General features: G+C 42.1%; 1 protein-coding gene across 1 annotated transcript; it reads left to right on the forward strand.

Annotated features, from left to right (window-relative positions):
• Nucleotides 1–4,923: 4,923 nt before the first annotated feature.
• Nucleotides 4,924–16,752, forward strand: NUP43 (nucleoporin 43). Its single transcript, XM_017822056.1, has 8 exons — nt 4,924–5,066; nt 5,438–5,560; nt 5,835–5,912; nt 6,819–6,996; nt 10,215–10,350; nt 11,260–11,411; nt 14,266–14,388; nt 15,667–16,752. The coding sequence occupies exons 1-8, from the start codon at nt 4,947–4,949 to the stop codon at nt 15,879–15,881; spliced, it is 1,125 nt and encodes a 374-aa protein (XP_017677545.1). The 5' UTR covers nt 4,924–4,946; the 3' UTR covers nt 15,882–16,752.
• The last annotated feature ends 750 nt before the right edge of the window (nt 16,753–17,502 follow it).

Below are 17,502 nucleotides of genomic sequence, written 5' to 3' on the forward strand. Positions count from 1 at the left end.
TTCTCCTAAGCATGATCTAACAACTGCTCTACAGTCTGTGAGAGGCTCCCAGCCTGCCCTAGAATATAAAAGGTCTCCCTGTTACATCCAGTGGGCTGGGAGGAAAGAAGCCATGGAGTTAGAGGAATTCCCAAAGGGCAGCAAGTACAGAGAACAGAGAGACATTGTAAAAGCACATGCACAGAAATACTTAATTGTTTTAAATGCAAAAGACACTTTCTGCTGTCAGATGCAAGCAAACTGCATTGCTCTCACATAGAGAGGTTGTTGGCAAGAAACTAGCTGGCCCATGTTTAAAAGCATTCCAAGGATACTTACCCCCCTTGGGAGACCAGAAACACTATAGAAACCATTTACATATAAACTGACACCACTTACTAGGACCAGCCTGAATTAGGGTTAGGCTTGTCACAGAGCACCAAGAAAGAGCCCATCTTTATCTCTTAGGAACCTGCAGACTTGCCCAGTTGCCTTCTGACTGAAGGTACCCATTGGCCATCTCTTGGTTATGTTGTTGACAGAACTATTCAGAGAATTAAAACAAGTGTGGGCCTTCCTTAGCGATATCTGGGGTGTCTTGGATGGATACCAGGCATGTGTGAAGGAAACAGCATTTGGCTTGGCAGGTTTCCAGGAGCTCTAAGATAAGCCAAGTTGCCTGAAAGGGCCCTGGGAAATTAACATACACCAGTAGTGGCAGGATGCACCCATTTATGCAGTAAACAAACATGAGTGTCTCTAACTCTTTCTATTTTATAATCCCAGGCCATTAATCAATTTTTTTAAACTTATTAGGAGCACATCCATTGAGATGAAACTAAAAGGAACATAGGCACTCTACACTAGAGTATAATACAAGCAGAAATTAAAAAATTATTTGTATCATTATTCATGTGGAACCTCTCCATTTGCTCTGACACTCAGTATTTCTGTATCCTACTCCCCCTCACTTGTCCAGATCAGTGTGAGCATCTTGGTCCCTGGATGCCCACTGTCAGTTGCAGGCACCTCCGTCTTCCACAGGTACAGCCATCTCCTTGGATTCTCCAGGGAGCTGCTGCATGGATGCTTCTCTTAGGGAAGAGGCAGAGGAATGCTAGCAGCCAGAGTGGGCCATCACTTGATTGTTCTGACATGAAGATCCCACTAACTGTAAGCATGTTGGCTCTTTCTCGTTCACCCACATCTCAATCCCCTGGCTGTACTTACATAGGGTTATATATAAACCCCTCCATGCTGCTATTTCTGTTTTATCCCTTCCCTCCCACCTCATGAACCCATTAGAATTTTTTTTAATTCTTTGAATTTAAAAAGAATTTGAAAAGTTGGTCATCACTGTCTGATCCCATCTGCTTCTGCATATATATACCACAAGCAGAAATTTCCCTGTGAAATGTTCCTGCTGAATATTTCCGCAGTTATGTCCCAAACCCCACACTAATTGGCTTCTACACCTACATTTACTCCTCTCACTGCTTCCATTCTGTTTTTTAATTTAATGGCTCTCCTTCATCTCATTTCTTTTCCTGTAAGCTCAAGCCAGTTTGGTGCGTACCTTCATTTTGTATTACCATTTCAGCAGTTTACATTATTTTCCCAGCTCTGCACTCAAAGAGGAGGTGAGAAAGACTCAGTCACATCAGTGACTTTCCACATTAGGAAGCAGCAGAACTGGGACCCCTCCATAAAGGAAGGTAAGCCTTCCTTCATGGAGAAGGTGAGCCAGGGATGACAACACTACACAGCAGGACACCATTCCACAGTGTTTGAGCGAGGCAAACAGTGCAGGGCTGGGGACAGTAATGGTTTTGCCATCAAGCAAAATGACAAGTCAGGCCCTAAGTCAAGCCAGTTACCAAGTCTGGGCAACGTGGCTGGGCACAGGCCCTTCTGCAACACAGCTCAGGCCAAGAGCAGGGTGCCCCAGAACCCATTGGAGCCCAGCTGAGGGCCAGTGAAGCTTACGAATGCACTCAGGGCCCTCTGCTGTTACATCTGCTCTGCAGGACCTTGCATAGCAACTGTATTCATTCAGGGGACTGAACTGGGCAAAACTCCAGGAATTCTTACTAGCTGTAAATATTGTTTTGGCATCTCCAAACAACTTTCTTTAAATATTGTTCAATGATAATTGGAGGAAAGCAGATTATCAGCAAATCGAGGGCAGAATTAGCTTTATCCTGCCCTAGTACAACCACTGATCTAGTGAGTGCCTTTGTTCTTCAGCCTCCTAACCTCTGCCAGAGAGGTAGGCATGCTTTCAGAGTTTTCTTCCCTTTCACTTACTCTCCTAGCTTTAGCCATATTTAAGGATAATCCACAGATGCTCCTTGTTGTCTCAGCTAATATGTTTGGATCCAATTACAGGAGTCAGCTTCATCTAGACTTTACATTCTTTTTGAAAATCTCAGAAATATTAGATGAGGCATATTTTCTCCTGGTGTTTATTTCCTCCTTTTTATATTTATTTAAATCTGCTATTACACTGAAACAGTGCACTAACACAGTGCACATCTTTCATAGTGATCAAGCATAGAGAATATATTTAAAGGTTTACAGAGCAGCCCTAAATCCATCACAGCTCTCATTTCCATCATATATGGTGCCAACATTTTCTTAAAAAAATGTAGGGCGGGGAAGAAAAACTGTGGCTCTTTTTTTCCTCTAAGTTAAAATAAGCCTCTATGTCCAACCTATTCTCCTTAATACTTCACAAATGCTTTCGAACAAGCAATCCTGAGCAAAGAAAGAAAGCATCCAAAACCACAAGATAAAAAATACACACAGAAATCACAAAGAAACCAACAGTAATATTTGCCTAATAAAACTTTTTGATAATCTCAAAGTGTTATCTCTTCAGCTTTTAGCTATCTGGTCTGTAGCTGTATTCTGAGGCTGCCTATTGATGTTTCTCACAAGTGTTACAAAAATTAGCTGAAAATACCCTGGGAGTTGACAGTGACTTGCAGAATTGCTGCTATCAGTTCAATACAGGGTGCCAGAGGTATTTGCTTCTGTAGAATAATAATGCTACTGCTGTGTGCAACAAAGCTGTTTTAAGGCTTGCAGTATGGTAGACTACAATAGAATCCAGCTTTTTGAATATGTTCAGTGTTGGATTCTGCTGTACGTAAATATGGAAAAAAAAGTTAATCTCAACTGAAAGTTCAAATGATGCATGAAGCATATAAAATATCATTAATTTCATATCACATCTGAGGGATTACAAAACAGCATAGCAGACTCGATGAAGAACTCAAGAATGCTGTATAGAAGAAATCTGACAGATGCCCTTAGCAGGCAAACTGCAGTAACACAGGTGAAACTTTGTCCAAGCCTCTGCTAAGTCCACCTGATAGAACCTCTAAGAGCTGGCAGCATTAGCAGCATCAAGAAAAAATGCAGCAGAAAATCAGATTGTAAAAGTGCTTATGAGAAAGTCCCTTACTGCAGTGCAGTGGCTGGACAAATAATCTCATCCTCTGAAATGACAACTGTGAAGATAGCTATGTCAGCCTTTAGTTCATTTTACAACTAACCTCTGAACCTTTTATTGCATTGTTGTTTAGGTCTCAAGTGAAATACTAGAAAGGAAGTACCTGTGTCCTCCCATTTGATTTAACATGCTATTTGGTAAAAAAAAAAATACTGTATTTATTTCTATACGGGTAGAAATCTGTCAGAAGAATGAGTGTGTCACTTGGACATATTATCATGGTTTACCCCCAGCCAGCAAATAAGTACCAGGCAGTACTTGGTCACATATACACCCCACCCCAGCCTCCAAGGTGGGACGAGGACAACTGGAATAAAAGAAAGGTAAAACTCAACCCATAGGTTGAGTTAATAATAATTTATCTCTTAGTAACATTAATAATTGAAATAAAACAAGATTAAATAGCCCATCCCTGGACAGCAATTGGTCCCTCATGGTCCCTCATGGCCAACTCTCCCCAGTTTCTATACTGAGAGTGATGTTCCATGATATGGAATATCCCTTTGGCCAGTTTAGGTCAGTTGTCCTGGCCGTGCTCCCTCCCAGCTTCTCGTGCACCTGCTCATTGGCAGAGCATGGACTGAGAAGTCCTTGACTTGGAGTAAGCACGACTAAAACATCTGTTATCCACATCATTCTTATCCGGGTGCCCCCTCCCCTTTTTTGGGGCCTCTGGTGGTCTAGTGGTTAGGGTGCAGGACTCTCACCGCTGCGACCCGGGTTCGATTCCCGGCCCCCCGGGCAGATGGAGCTCGTTAGCCCTGTGAGGCAATCCATCTAAGAGAAGGTCACTCTAAACAAACCTACGTTCTGAGACCCTCACTGCCACTGTCCGAGTTTCACTCGGCCCCGGCAGATGAACCTCAGGATTAAAGGGTGGGCTCAGTTCAGCGCACGCTGGGTCTCACCTAAAAAATCCACTGCGCAGGCTCGAAGGGTTAATGACCTTTCCCAAATCTTCGCTCGCGAAGACTGGCCATTATTATTATTATTATACTACATCTGAAACACAGCGCTGTATCAGCGATCAGGAGGAAAATTAACTCTATCCCAGCCGAAACCAGGACATATTTAAAAGCAAATCTAGACCAGAGATGCTTAATTGCTGTCCAAGTCACTTATGTTGAGAAAACGGAAGCTGGTGCACGTCATGCAAAGGTGACACAGATACATAACACGTTGGGGGCTGCCGGCCCAGCCGAGCAGACAGTGAGGACATTCACTCCTTCCTCGATTTCCTCCTCTGCGGGCCCGATTCCGCAGACGCCGCCGGGGGGACACGCTCAGCTGTGGCGACTCCCCCAGCACGGCCACCCCGGCCCCTTCTCTCCCGCGCGCGCCCCCGCGCCCCGCCGCGCCCCCGCCTGTCCCTCCGCGCTCGCCGTCGCGCCGCAGCCAATGAGGGCGCGCGGCGCGGGGCGGGCGGGAGCAGCGCGCGGCGGGCGCGGCCATGGAGGACGTGAGCGCCAAGTTCGTGTCGCAGAAGATCAGCCGGACGCGCTGGCGGCCCCCGCCCGCCGCCTCCCTACAGCCTCCCGACGTCTTCGCTACCGGGTCCTGGGACAACGAGGTACCGCCCGGGCGGGCCCGGAGGCGCGGCGCGACCTTCCCGCCGGGGCGCGGGGCTGGCGGCGGGGGCACCTCACGCAGCCTCTGTGCCCTGCGCCTCCGCCGCTGGGCCGGGGCCGCCGTGAGCGCTTCCCGGCCCGGCGGTCCCGCCCTTCGCCGGGCTGTGCCGTGGTCGTGTCTCTGAGGAGGTGGAGGGGCCGCCTCGCCGCCCGGCAGCTTTATCCCGCCGGGCGAGCGCTTTCCTCCGGCCGGCGGCGGCTTCGTCAGGAGCGGTGCCCAGCCGCATGCTTGGCGCTTTCCCTGGCTGAGGCGTAGTGTTGGATACTTTCGAAAGTATTTTCGGGTAAAAGTGGTGGTGTCGTTTCCGTACAGGATAACAGGATCTCCTTTTGGTCTGCGGACGACCTTGGAAACGTGGGCCTCAATGGTGAATATCATGGAGAACCTCACCTGCTGTGTGATATCCAGCACAATGGTGATGTTATGGACATGCAGGTAAAATAGCAGTGTTGAATAGATCTGTATTTTTTAAGGGCTTGTTACTTAGGAGAAGTTAAGTGAGAGTGAGCTGTCAGAATGCTCAGATTGGCCAAAAAACTCCTACAAAGAAAAAGGGCAAAAGCCAGCCACTGTGGCTTTGTGGGGTTGTTTTTTTGGGGGGGTTGTTTTATTTTTCCCTCTATCTACCAATAATTTAGGTTACTCAAAAATCAAAATTATCATCTTAGTATTAACATTGAATAATAGCATACTTACTATCTCTCGTTAGTTTTTGGATCAAGAGAGAATCGTTGTTGCCTCATCAACAGGAACCGTAACTATATTCCGTCATCATCAAAATAACCAGGTATGTAACATGCATTGGCTTTAAGATGCTATTCTGTGTAATACAGCTCACTTTGATCTCAACATAAGAAACATCTGCCTACCAAAATCAGTTATTTTAATAAGTGTGTTAGAATAAGCTTTGACTTTATACATACAAGGAAAGAAAAATGCATTTTACACACATGCTACATAAAGCAGATTTCAGGGTAAGACTGGGGTATCTTGTAGTGTACATCTGTAACCAAATAGTCCATTCACTGAAAACATACTTTAGGAGATTAGATTGTTTGGGGGGAGTGGGTGTTAATGAACTTGTACCTGCGTTATTAGAGTTTTTGCATTCTTGAAGTAAATGACTTATGTTGAATTTCTTCTCACGAGTGTCATGTGAGGGAAGATATGCAAACTCTGTAGTCTTTTGCTTTGATTATAAATCACTGAAAATAATTACTTTTCTTATGTATTCTGAATGACACAATAAAGACAGATGTCTGTTAATAGTTTGGTATGGTACCTAAAATAAACTGAGTTCTTTGCCATCAAAATCTAAATGTGACCTTATATTTTGTAAAGGTTTCAGGTCTTTTCCCTTGTCCTGGAGAAAGATTGAAGGCATCAGCCTAGTCAAAGACATTTTACAGTTCATAAATAGTGTTCTCTCTAATTTCTAGGTCATGTGAAAATGGTGGTTCAGAGAAGAGATAAATAATGTTTCATGGAAGGGTTGTGTGCTTAAGAGTTGATGAAAATTTAGATTTCTTGATTCCTTTTTGTGTCATGGCTAGGCTTTGCAAACGAGGTTCTTATTCCTGTGAGGTGGTATGGCTTTTCCGGAGCTTGTTTTTGGTTTCATGAGTAGTCTGGAAGCTTTGTTCTGTAAGGTTCATTATTTAACAGCATAATTTCATGTCTGGTTACTACTTAGACATTATCTGCCAACCACCGGTGGGAGAGAGCCCATTATCACGTGGATCAAGACACATCTTGTGGTGGAGCAGCATGTACCGGAGTCGTCTGCAACAACCCAGAAATTGTCACTGTTGGAGAAGATGGTAGAATAAATCTCTTCAGAGCTGACCAAAAAGATGCAATAAGAACTATAGGTATGTCAGATAACTGTTCAAATTACTACAGTTTGGAGGGGTTTGTTTGGTTTTCAGCTTCTCAAATGATAACCAAAAAAAAAAAAAAGTCAATTGATAATTGATTTCAGTATTCCAAGCTGAATGCGTTTGCTCCAGACTATTGCAGTATCTCTTCAGACTTTAAATACTTGAACATATTTCACATGTATTTCTATATTTATTCAAGTATATGTAAGTTAATGTTTTAGCTGATGGAGAAGCTTCAAGCCCAACGTTCTCTGTAGGTTTCTGTTTCACCTAGAATTGTTAAATACTATACCAGTATATATGAAACACAGCTAGGTTTCAAGAGGAATTGTCTCCCAAGTTCTTCATAACTGGAGGCCATGGAAATGGTCACTTCAATTCACTATTTGTATTAAGATTAACCCTTGTGGTGTCCATATACTAAAATATCTATTTGTCTGTGTCTAAAGGAACAGCAAGAACCAGAAACCACTGTTTGTACCCTACTTTTCTGCCAAATACGGTGATAATACCAAGGGATCATTTCTCTCTTGGTGAAAAAGCTCCGTATTCCCTAGAGTAATAGATTATGTGATGAAGCAAGGTGTCAAAACCTGGTTATTCCCAACTCTTCTATCATGCTAGAATAGTGAAAACAGAATACAAGTTTGGAGCATCTGCCGGAAATTGAACTTAAAAGCAGAAGTAATTTAAAGGATGGTAAGACTATGTTTGATAGTGGCATTGCTAAACCAAAACTTTATTTCTGAAGCTTCAGTTTGATACAGCCCTTTCTTTCTTCTTAAGAAAAACCTGTCCTCCAGTGGATAAAGGAATTTACACAGTGATAGAGCCAACTAAGGAAGGAAGTACTTTGGGATTTCTGGGCAGAGAGTGTACTCGTGTGTCCATGGCTGTATATACACACAAGATAAATCCTATTAATTGCATACAGCCCTTTACCAAAGTTCCTTGAGAATTTCTGTAGAAAACCTTTTTATATTAAAAAAAAAAGTAGCAAGGCATGAGCCAGACTTTATTATCAGGTACACACAAAACACAGTAACAGTCTCGGGGGAGACCTTATCACTCTCTACAACCACCTGAAAGGAGGTTGTAGCCAGGTGAGGGTCAGCCTCTTCTCTCAAGCAGTTGGTGACATGACAAGAGGACGTAGTTTAAAGCTGTGCCAGGGGAGGTTCAGGTTGGACATCGGGAAGAATTTCTTCAGGGGAAATACTGGAACAGGCTGGCCAGGGAGGTGATGGAGTCACTATCCTTGGAAGCATTCAAGAAATGACTGGACATGGCACTTAGTGCCATGGTCTCATTAATATGGTGGTGTTTGGTCAAAAGTTGAACTCGATGATCTTAGAGGTCTTTTCCAACCTTAATGACTCTGTGATTCGTGATTCTATGACTTTTTGAGGGGCAAGGACATTAACTAATTTAAAAGGATTATTTTATTGGAAAATTTTTACATATACACAGATACCAACACAGAGTGTTCTGGTACAAGTTTAATAGAGTAGAGTGTTTTGTGAATTCTCATGCAGCAAATGTCAAAACCCCCAAAATTATTTTTCTCTGGGTAATTTCTTGGATGCTTACATACAGATTTAATAATGTGCTGGATGCAAGTTGCTAGTTTTATTGGTGCTCACTTCATAGTGCTACTTGAAAATGTTTGCTTTGTAGTGATAACTTCATCTGCAGGGAAGACTGCATTTAGATTTGCTGGCACGTAAGCATTTAAGAAATCAGATGTGAGTTAACTGAGAAATGTCCTTTTGAAAATGGGTAGGGTAAATTAGGAATGGTACATAAGTAAGTCTGTCATACCGATGACCCCTTAAATGAAGCTTATGTGGAGTTAGGTGGAAAGGACATGCACAAATTTATGTACTATGGATGGTTTTACGGTAAAAGTTGGAGAGGGGAGAGAGAACATCTTGGAAGATGCTCTCAGGTTCTTCAGGATGGAGTTCTATGGTGTAAGCAATCTTTCATACTGGTTCCCAATTCCATGACACTTTGACATTTCACAGGCACTGAGCTGATAGAACTATTGTACCTCATTCAATATATGGAAAGGAATACCTTGGTATTTTTGTTATTGTTTAATGGATTTAAGAGTATAATACAAAGTTGATATGTTTGTAGTCAATTATGGTAGGAGAAAATCTCCAAAGTTAGAGATTCTGTAAAAATCTTTTGGAGCCATAAAAATGTATCATTGCTAAATCACTTAATATTACTCTGTCATAAAATTTTAAATCCTTTAGAACTTCACTGTTCAGTAATCTAACATTTGTTTTTAAAAGTGTTTTGGTGAGGTTTTTTTTTTCTTCCCCTCAGTTTTCATTTAAATAGAAGGCAGAAAAGTCATTCAACTATCTGTAATTAGGCAACTATCTTATTCAGAAAGATAATAATTCACTTATGTTTTCTTTTTGTTTGGGCTTACACAAAGAATTTTAAAATATTTGAGGTGAAAGTAGACTTAAAAATGTTACCCTATCATAATCAAGATGAGAAGTTTCTATATAATAACAGAATTAAAAGAAAATGGTGTCTACATTTTCTCCTAAGGCCTCAAAAGTTTCACCTCAGTGCTGTGAATTGTTTAACATTTTAAATTACTCTGACCAAAAGAAGCTCTGGAGAAAAGGACCTGAAAAAAAAAGAGCTTTGCCATTTAGTTATTAACAAGCACTGATTTAACAAACTCTGATTTAACTTGATATCACATTGACAGTTCTTGGAAAAGGTCTAAAAGTTGGTGAATTAAGTGTTTCTGTATACAACTGCTTAATGTTCCCAGTCAGAGTACTGTTCCTTGTGTTCAGAAGAACTCCATTATAAAAAGCTCCATAGTTGCCTCCTGTCAGAAGGTGCTAGGCATATAAAGAAAACTGTTGAAAACCATAAACTTGGCTGAACTGATTCCTCTTGAAGGAACTGCAAAAAGAAATCTTATGGATCAACAAGTAGTTCTCTAAGCACCAAACGTAATCAACACAGCTTCTTACTGATTTGTCTCAGTGGTGTTTGATACAGGAAGCAAGGGCTCCTTTTTCACAGGGTATTTGCAGATACTGATCTGTCTCTCATGCTGAAAATGCAGAGGTTGTAAGCGTTTCTCTTTTCTATAAAGAGGTATTTTGTTGTAACTAAGGGGAGATTAGCATTCCATAGGTTTACCTGAATGCTTTTCTCATCTCTTGCAGACAATGCAGACAGCAGTACGCTCCATGCAGTGACCTTCCTTCGCACAACTGAGATCTTGACAGTAAATTCAATTGGACAGTTAAAAATTTGGGACCTCAGACAGCAAAGAAATGAGCCATCTCAAATATTTTCTTTGTAAGACCTCCACTTTTTTACATATTTACTGAGAAGCATGTCTACTTTATATAATCTGATGTAAATCTTTCCTGATAGCATCCTAACAATGGGATGATATATCAGTGATTTTTTAAAAGGATTTTAACTTCTTTGGTATTTAAATAATCAAAAGCAGACTGCTTAATGGCCAAACCACTGTTGTGACTAAGCATTGTGTTTAGGTGGTCTGTTTTATGATTTAATTCTTGAAGGACTATTGCACCTGTACACTTGCTCTTTTTTAAGAAAACAAATTCCAACTCTCAACCAAAAACTCTTTCCCTATTTATATATATACACTTTACATCTGCTTTTCTCCACAGGCCTAATATAAGGTTTCTGGCATTTGGAATGTATTTGAATGGTAACTTTGTGCCTTATAAGATACTGTGAGAAAACAAACTGAGCTAGATTTAAATCCTGTTGTTGTCTGTGTAATAATTCCCATTGCTGTTAATAGGCTGTGGTTTAGGTAAGTGATTTTGTCAGTGCCCAGTCTCTCTTGGTAACTGTTAGTACATGTTGAAACTGTAATTATAACATGCATTTCACAGTAATCTTATGGTAGGTATACGTAGAGTATTATGTGTATGCGAGGCACCCTCACTCCTGTAAATCTGTCAGATGCCATGTAGATGTCTGTGTACCGTAGGGCACAGAATCTGATTCTCATCCGATTGTAGCTTCATGTTATTGCCATACCTCTGGTTTCCAGTAGATGTCATGTGGCTTCAGCCTGTGGTGATGAGATGCTACAGGAATTGAAGCTGCAATGGATACCTGTGCCTCACTTGTCAACACTCCTAGGGATTAAGAAGGAGAAAACACAAACTAAATAAAGAATTCATGTTTCGGTTATTTGGTTGTTTTGGTTTTTTCTCTTTGCAGGGCAGGTGACAGAGTTCCACTGCACTGTGTGGACAGGCATCCCAATCAGCAGCATATTGTGGCCACGGGGGGCCAGGATGGGATGCTGAGCATATGGGACATCAGGCAGGGTACTATGCCAGTGTCCCTGCTAAATGCTCATGAAGCAGAAAGTAAGTACCTGAAATGGAGGGGGGAGAAGAAGGTGTTATTTTAGAAAAGTTTCTAAAAGGTAAGCTGTTGTAACTATGGTAGAAAACAATCACATAAGTTGCCTCTTCATAGAATCATAGAATGGTTTGGGTTGGAAGAGACTTTAGGATCATCTTGTTTCAACCCACCTGCCATGGGCAGGGTCACCTCCTACTAGATCAGGCTGCTCCAAGTCCCATCCAGCCTGGCCTTAAACACTTGCAGGCATCCACAACTTCTCTGGGCAATCTGTTCCAGCTCACTTTTTCTCACCACCCTCACAGTAAAGAATTTTTTCCCAATACCTACTCTAAGCCTGCCCTCTGGCAGTTTAAAGCCATTCCCCCTTGTCCCATCACTTTGTTAAACATGCCTTTGTTAAAAGTCCCTCTCAACTCTCTTGTAAACTACCTTTAGGTACTGGAAGGCTGCTGTAAGGTCTTCCAGAGCCTTCTCTTCTCCAGGCTCAAAAACCCCAACTCTTTCAGCCTGTCTTCATAGGAGAGGTGCTCCACCCCTCTGACTGTCTTCGTGGTCCTCCTCTGGACTCAGTCCAACAGATCCATGTCCTTCTTATGTTGGGGGCCCCAGAGCTGGATGCAGCTCTCCAGGTGGGGTCTCATGAGGGCAGAGTAGAGGGGGAGAATCACTTCCTTTGACCTGCTGGCCACACTGCTTTTGACTCAGCCTAGGATATGTTTGGCTTTCTGGGCTGCAAGCAGACATTGCTGGCTCATGTGCAGCCTCTCATCCACCAACACCCTCAAGTCCTTCTCCCCTGGGCTGCTCTCAATCTGTTCATCCCCCAGCCTGTATTGATACCTGGGGTTGCCCCGACTCAGGTGTAGCACCTTGCATTTGGCCTTGTACTTCATGAGATTCCCATGGGCCCACTTCTCAAGCTTGTCCAGGTCCCTCTGGATGGCATCCTGTCTTTCAGGTGTGTCAGCTGCCCCACTCAGCTTAGTGCCATCTGCAGACTTGCTGAGGGTGCACTCGATTCCTTTGTCTATGTCATTGATGAAGATATTAAATAACACTAGTCCCAGTCTGGACCTCCATGGGACGCAGTTTGTCACTGATGTCCATCTGGATGCAGAGCTGTTAACCACTAGCCTCTGGATGTGAGTGTCCAACCAGTTCCTCATCCACTAAACAGTCTACCCAATCTCTCCAATTTAGAAGGATGTGGGAGATTGTGTGAAAGGCCATACACAGAAGTCCAGATAAATGACATCTGTAGCCTTTCCCTTGTCCACTGATACAGTGGATACTGGGACACAGGGCACTAGGTTGGTCAGGCAGGAGACCTGCCCTTGGTGAAGCTGTGCTGGCTGTCTTGAATCACCTCTCTGTCCTCCACATGATTTAGCACAGCTCCTAGGAGGATCTAGAATGTTTTTCCCAGGCACAGAGCTGAGGCTGACAGGTCTGTTGTTCTCAGGGTCCTCCTTTCTACCCTTTTTAAACATGGGTTTGTACCCATCTTTCCCTTTTTCCAGTCACATGGGACTTCACCTGGCTGTCATGACTTTTCAAATATCATGAAGAGTGGCTTGGCAACTACATCAGCCAATTCCCTCAGGACTCTGGGATGCATCTCATCAGGTCTCATAGATTTATGTACGTTCAGGTACCTTAGGTGGTCACAAAACTGAGCTTCTCTTACAGTAGGAGGCACTTTGCTCCCTCAGACCCTAACTTGCAGTCCACTCACTCGAGAGGTGTGGGAAGAGAGGTTGCCATTGAAAACTGAGGCAAAAAATGTTACCAAGTATGTCAGCCTTCTCTTTATCTGTTGTTACCAGTTTGCCAGCATTGTTTATCAGGGGGAACATCTTTGATCTTCCTTTTCTGGCTGACATACCTGTAGAAGCCATTCCTTTTATTTTTTCATCCCTTGCCAGGTTCAGTTCCAGCTTCCCCTTGGCCTTCCTCACCCTATCCCTACATAACCTTCACCTCTATACTCTTCCCAGGATACCTACTACTACTCAATGTGTTTTCACCCAGTTCTCTGTATGTGAGACTGTTCTTATCTAAAAGCCAACTCTATCTAAATTAAAACTAGACTTGGTAAGCAATTCTTTAATGAGCCCTTAAATGCATTTGATCAGAATGATTGTTTCTAGCAGGGTAGGTGTATAAAGAGTCATAGAAATTGATGCTGTGTTATGCACATAGAGTAAAGCAAGAATGCAGATGCTAACAAACTCGACAACATTAGGAAGAAGGGGAAACTCAAGATAGTACACATCCATTTGGTGCCTCCACAATGCTGAAACAGCTCACTTTCCTAGTAACTTTACACAAAAAAGATAGCAATTCATTTTATGGGGGAAAATATCTTTACTTGATGCTACAATCGTATTAAATGAGTAAAAATATTTCTTGATGTTAAGTTCTACTGATTTAAATGTGTTTTCCACAGTTGTGGTATCCAGAAACAAAATAACGTGCTGGGAAGGAATGCATGCTGCGTGCAGATTTAAACTTAATAGTAGGGAAGATGGCATCAGATGGTATACAGAATGCCTGAATTCAGATATGACTTTAACCTTTAGCAATTTTTGCAATACTGAAAATGCAATAAAGTAAGGGGGTTTTCCCCCACCCCTCCTACCACCCCTCTCCCAGGGGAGGGAAAACTGCAGTATATAACTAAGCATGGGGCTTTGGGTCTCCTACCCACACACACTTAAGAATGGAAGGTTTTGATGGGGGCATGGGTTCTTGTAAGTGCATGTCCACATCATACTATCCAAAGTGCAGTGATTGAAGTACTTGATACTTGTTCTGAAGTGGTTCTGACAGGGTTCTGTTTGATACTTACAGTGTGGGAAGTTCACTTCCATCCCTCCAACCCTGATCACTTATTTACATGTTCTGAAGATGGATCACTTTGGCACTGGGATTCTTCCACAAATGTATCTGAAAAACCATCTTTTCTTCATCAAGGTAAGGACGTTAGAAGTCCGTCTGCATTGAATTTGTCAGTGTTCATGACAGTCAGTGTTCTTACATGACCCAATTAATAACACAATCCTAATACAGAATAATAAAACCTAGTTTCTTTTCTTAGAAAGCAAGCAGTGATAGGCACTTGAGGAAAACTACTTAAAAGGCTAACAGTTGTGTGAGGGTTTTTTGTGGTCTGGTTTTGGTTTTCTTAATGTGCTACACTCTTACCAATATGTGAAAGGGCACAGCTATGATTTCAAAGAGAGATTGTGTTCACTTAAAAATCATCTGTATTGTAGAAAAGACACAGAGGCAGCCTCAATGACATTACTGAGTCTCTGAGGGAGATACACAAAGTTAGAATACCACAAAATTGATATGTTAATGAGATAGTAGAATTAGGAATTTCCAATTCAAGGTCATAATTTCATTCAAATTCCAATGAATGAAACTGGATCCTTTTGCATTATGGCAGGATTTTAAAGTTATGATACTGACTTAGTACAAACATTTCACATTATAATCACAAAGACTGCTAAGTGTTTGTCACTTCAGACTGTAAACAGTGGGGAAACTTTCAGATGTCACCTGCTGACTTTGGCCTCAAAATTAAGTTTTATATATGGAAGAGATAGGATTACTGATTTTGGGTTGCACTCTGCATGTTTTCAGGTATATGAAATATAAACCCTTTAGCATCACTTCAGACACCTGTTAATTTTATGCTGAATGACAGTTCTCAAACTGTGATACTTCAGTTTAAATGTAAAATATTACATGGAAAAATTTCGAAGTCAAATACAGGTATGTCACTTGCTTCAGAGTAAGTAGGGAGGAGGGACAGTAGGGAATAAGTGTTACTGAAGCAAAGCTGAAACCCCCAATAATAGCAAGACACTGTATAAACAGACTTCTGTTCTTCTGTTCTTGCTTTAGTTTCTGGCTAGAAAAACTTGCAGGTACTTACACTGGTGAGATGAGTTCATAGCTGTTGTGATGTATTTGTCTTAACTGAGACATGATGTATTTGTGATGTATTTGTCTTAACAGAGCTGGTACTAGGTTTCTGTAATTAAGTACTTGATTTTTTTAAGCTATTTTTTCCTTCATTGACCAAAGAAATGACATCTGATAACTAATCTGAAAACTGACTTAAATGTAAAATTATATTCCTATTATGTCTGTCCCATATCTACTATGTTTCTTCAAATTCTGAGAATATATAAACAAAATTGAAACTTTTTTTCCCCTTTCTTCCATCTTTCCTTCTTTCAGGAGGAAGAAGTACTACCTATCTTTCCCACAATACCATTAACCAGTCTGTAGTAAGTGCCTGGCTAAGCAACGATCCTACCAAAGACCGCATGGAAATCACCAACTTAATTCCAAATCAGACTTTGTCTGTGAATAGCTTAGATGTTTTAGGACCATGCCTAGTATATGGTACTGACGCAGAGGCTATTTATGTGAACAGACAACTTTTTGCATGAAATGACTGCAGTATCCTGTTGAAGTACTGATCAACTTGAACTACTGGGAAATGTCAGGTTCACTGTTATTGCTACTCGTTAGTCTGTTACTGGCGGGTGGGGGAGAGACCTACAGCTTGGTCCTGGTACTGCAGAAGAAATGTGAGGTACCTCAGATTCTGACAGCTGTCACTCGCTATTCATACTCTGGGATGGGTAACTGAGCAAGCTTACATGCCATTTCTTCCCTGCTGCCTGTTTGGATAAGGAGGAAAGTAGTCACTACGGCAAGATCTTTGCTGTAAAGTTATGTCTATAATACACACACGCATAAAAACTGAAGAAAAGGTAAACCCTGGATTTTTATTTTTCCCTGTAAAGATATTTTTCAAGTATTATTTCTAAAGCAAAACTATGGGGTTCTTTGAAATTCTTTTTATGTCACCTGAGAGACATGAGGGTTTTTTTAAGCAGAGGAGTTTTTCTATATATTTAGGGGAGCATAACTTTTAATGTTAGTTCATGAGAACTGGAAGGAAAATTGTTAAAGCTATGAAATCTGAAAGGTTCTGTAAGAATCTAAGCATTCTAGCAACATTATTTTGCATTATATACAGCTTTATCATGGGTGCTGCATGTTAAAACCTGATAATGCACCAGTAAATTTACCAACTGAAAAGTGGTTTTTATAATTAAGAGGTCATATTTGACAGATGTGTTGGCTGTGTTTTCAGGTGTAAGAATAAGACTTTCTAAACTTGAGACATAGTCTTTGTCAAAATTTCATGTCTGGTCTGTTGAAATCTTGGAAAATTTCAATTTTATTATTAGCATTGTACCTACCTTTTGTTACAAAGAACCCTTTCTCTTTTTAATAAAAAGTTTTGCACAAGAGTAGTGGTCTGAGTTACTAAATTAATTCAAACAGGTGTGCTTGCACTCATCTTTGGAGAAAGGTAAATAACTAACTCACTTGGACTGATCCTGGGTATGCAATCTGAAGGATGGAGAGAATCCTCAAGATTTGGGCAGCAACAGGTTACTTACAAGGTTTTATGTGATATTTTTCCACCATAACCACTTTAGAGTGTATTTTACTTCACATCTGCAAGAATGGCCTTGGTCTGCTGTGCAAGAACACCTTACCTGATCCGATTTCCTTGTGTCTGGCTGCAGTAGCTGGGTGCCAGGGCTGTCCTTCCTTCATCGGGCAACGTACGAACTTGCCAACGGGCTCGTTAGAGCAGCTTAAATTTTGCTTCTCGGTTTGTTTGAAATGCAAAAGATGGAAATTAAATGGATGAAATGGAAAGGAACGGTCGAGATGCGACTCTGAGTGATAATCGGTGGGTGTTCCTTCCTGTCGGTCCGTAACGAGGCCATCGTTCGGGCAGTAGCTGGATCGGGAGGCTCGTCAGAGCTTTTTCACCCCCATGAAGAGATCGGGATTCGTCCATCGACCTCGGCACTGCCACGGGAGCAACAAGCATTGCCTGAAGCCCGGCAGCGGCGGGGGGTGCGTGTTGTGTGTGTACTGTGTGTGGCTGCGCCCAGCGGGCTCGCAGGGGTTACAGGCGCTGCCGCTCCCCGCCGGGGCGGGCGGGAGCCGCCGCAGCTCCATCCGGGAGCGGCAGGAGCCGCG

The sequence above is a fragment of the Lepidothrix coronata genome, unplaced genomic scaffold, assembly GCF_001604755.1.
Source record: "Lepidothrix coronata isolate B3197 unplaced genomic scaffold, Lepidothrix_coronata-1.0 Scaffold94, whole genome shotgun sequence".
Lineage (NCBI taxonomy): Eukaryota > Metazoa > Chordata > Aves > Passeriformes > Pipridae > Lepidothrix > Lepidothrix coronata.

Coding starts and splice junctions, on each gene's coding strand:
- NUP43 (XM_017822056.1), top strand. CDS start 4,947: ATGGAGGACGTGAGCGCCAAGTTCGTGTCGCAGAAGATCAGCCGGACG. Junction 5,561..5,834: donor GTGATGTTATGGACATGCAG/GTAAAATAGCAG, acceptor ATCTCTCGTTAG/TTTTTGGATCAAGAGAGAAT. Junction 11,412..14,265: donor AAATGCTCATGAAGCAGAAA/GTAAGTACCTGA, acceptor TGATACTTACAG/TGTGGGAAGTTCACTTCCAT.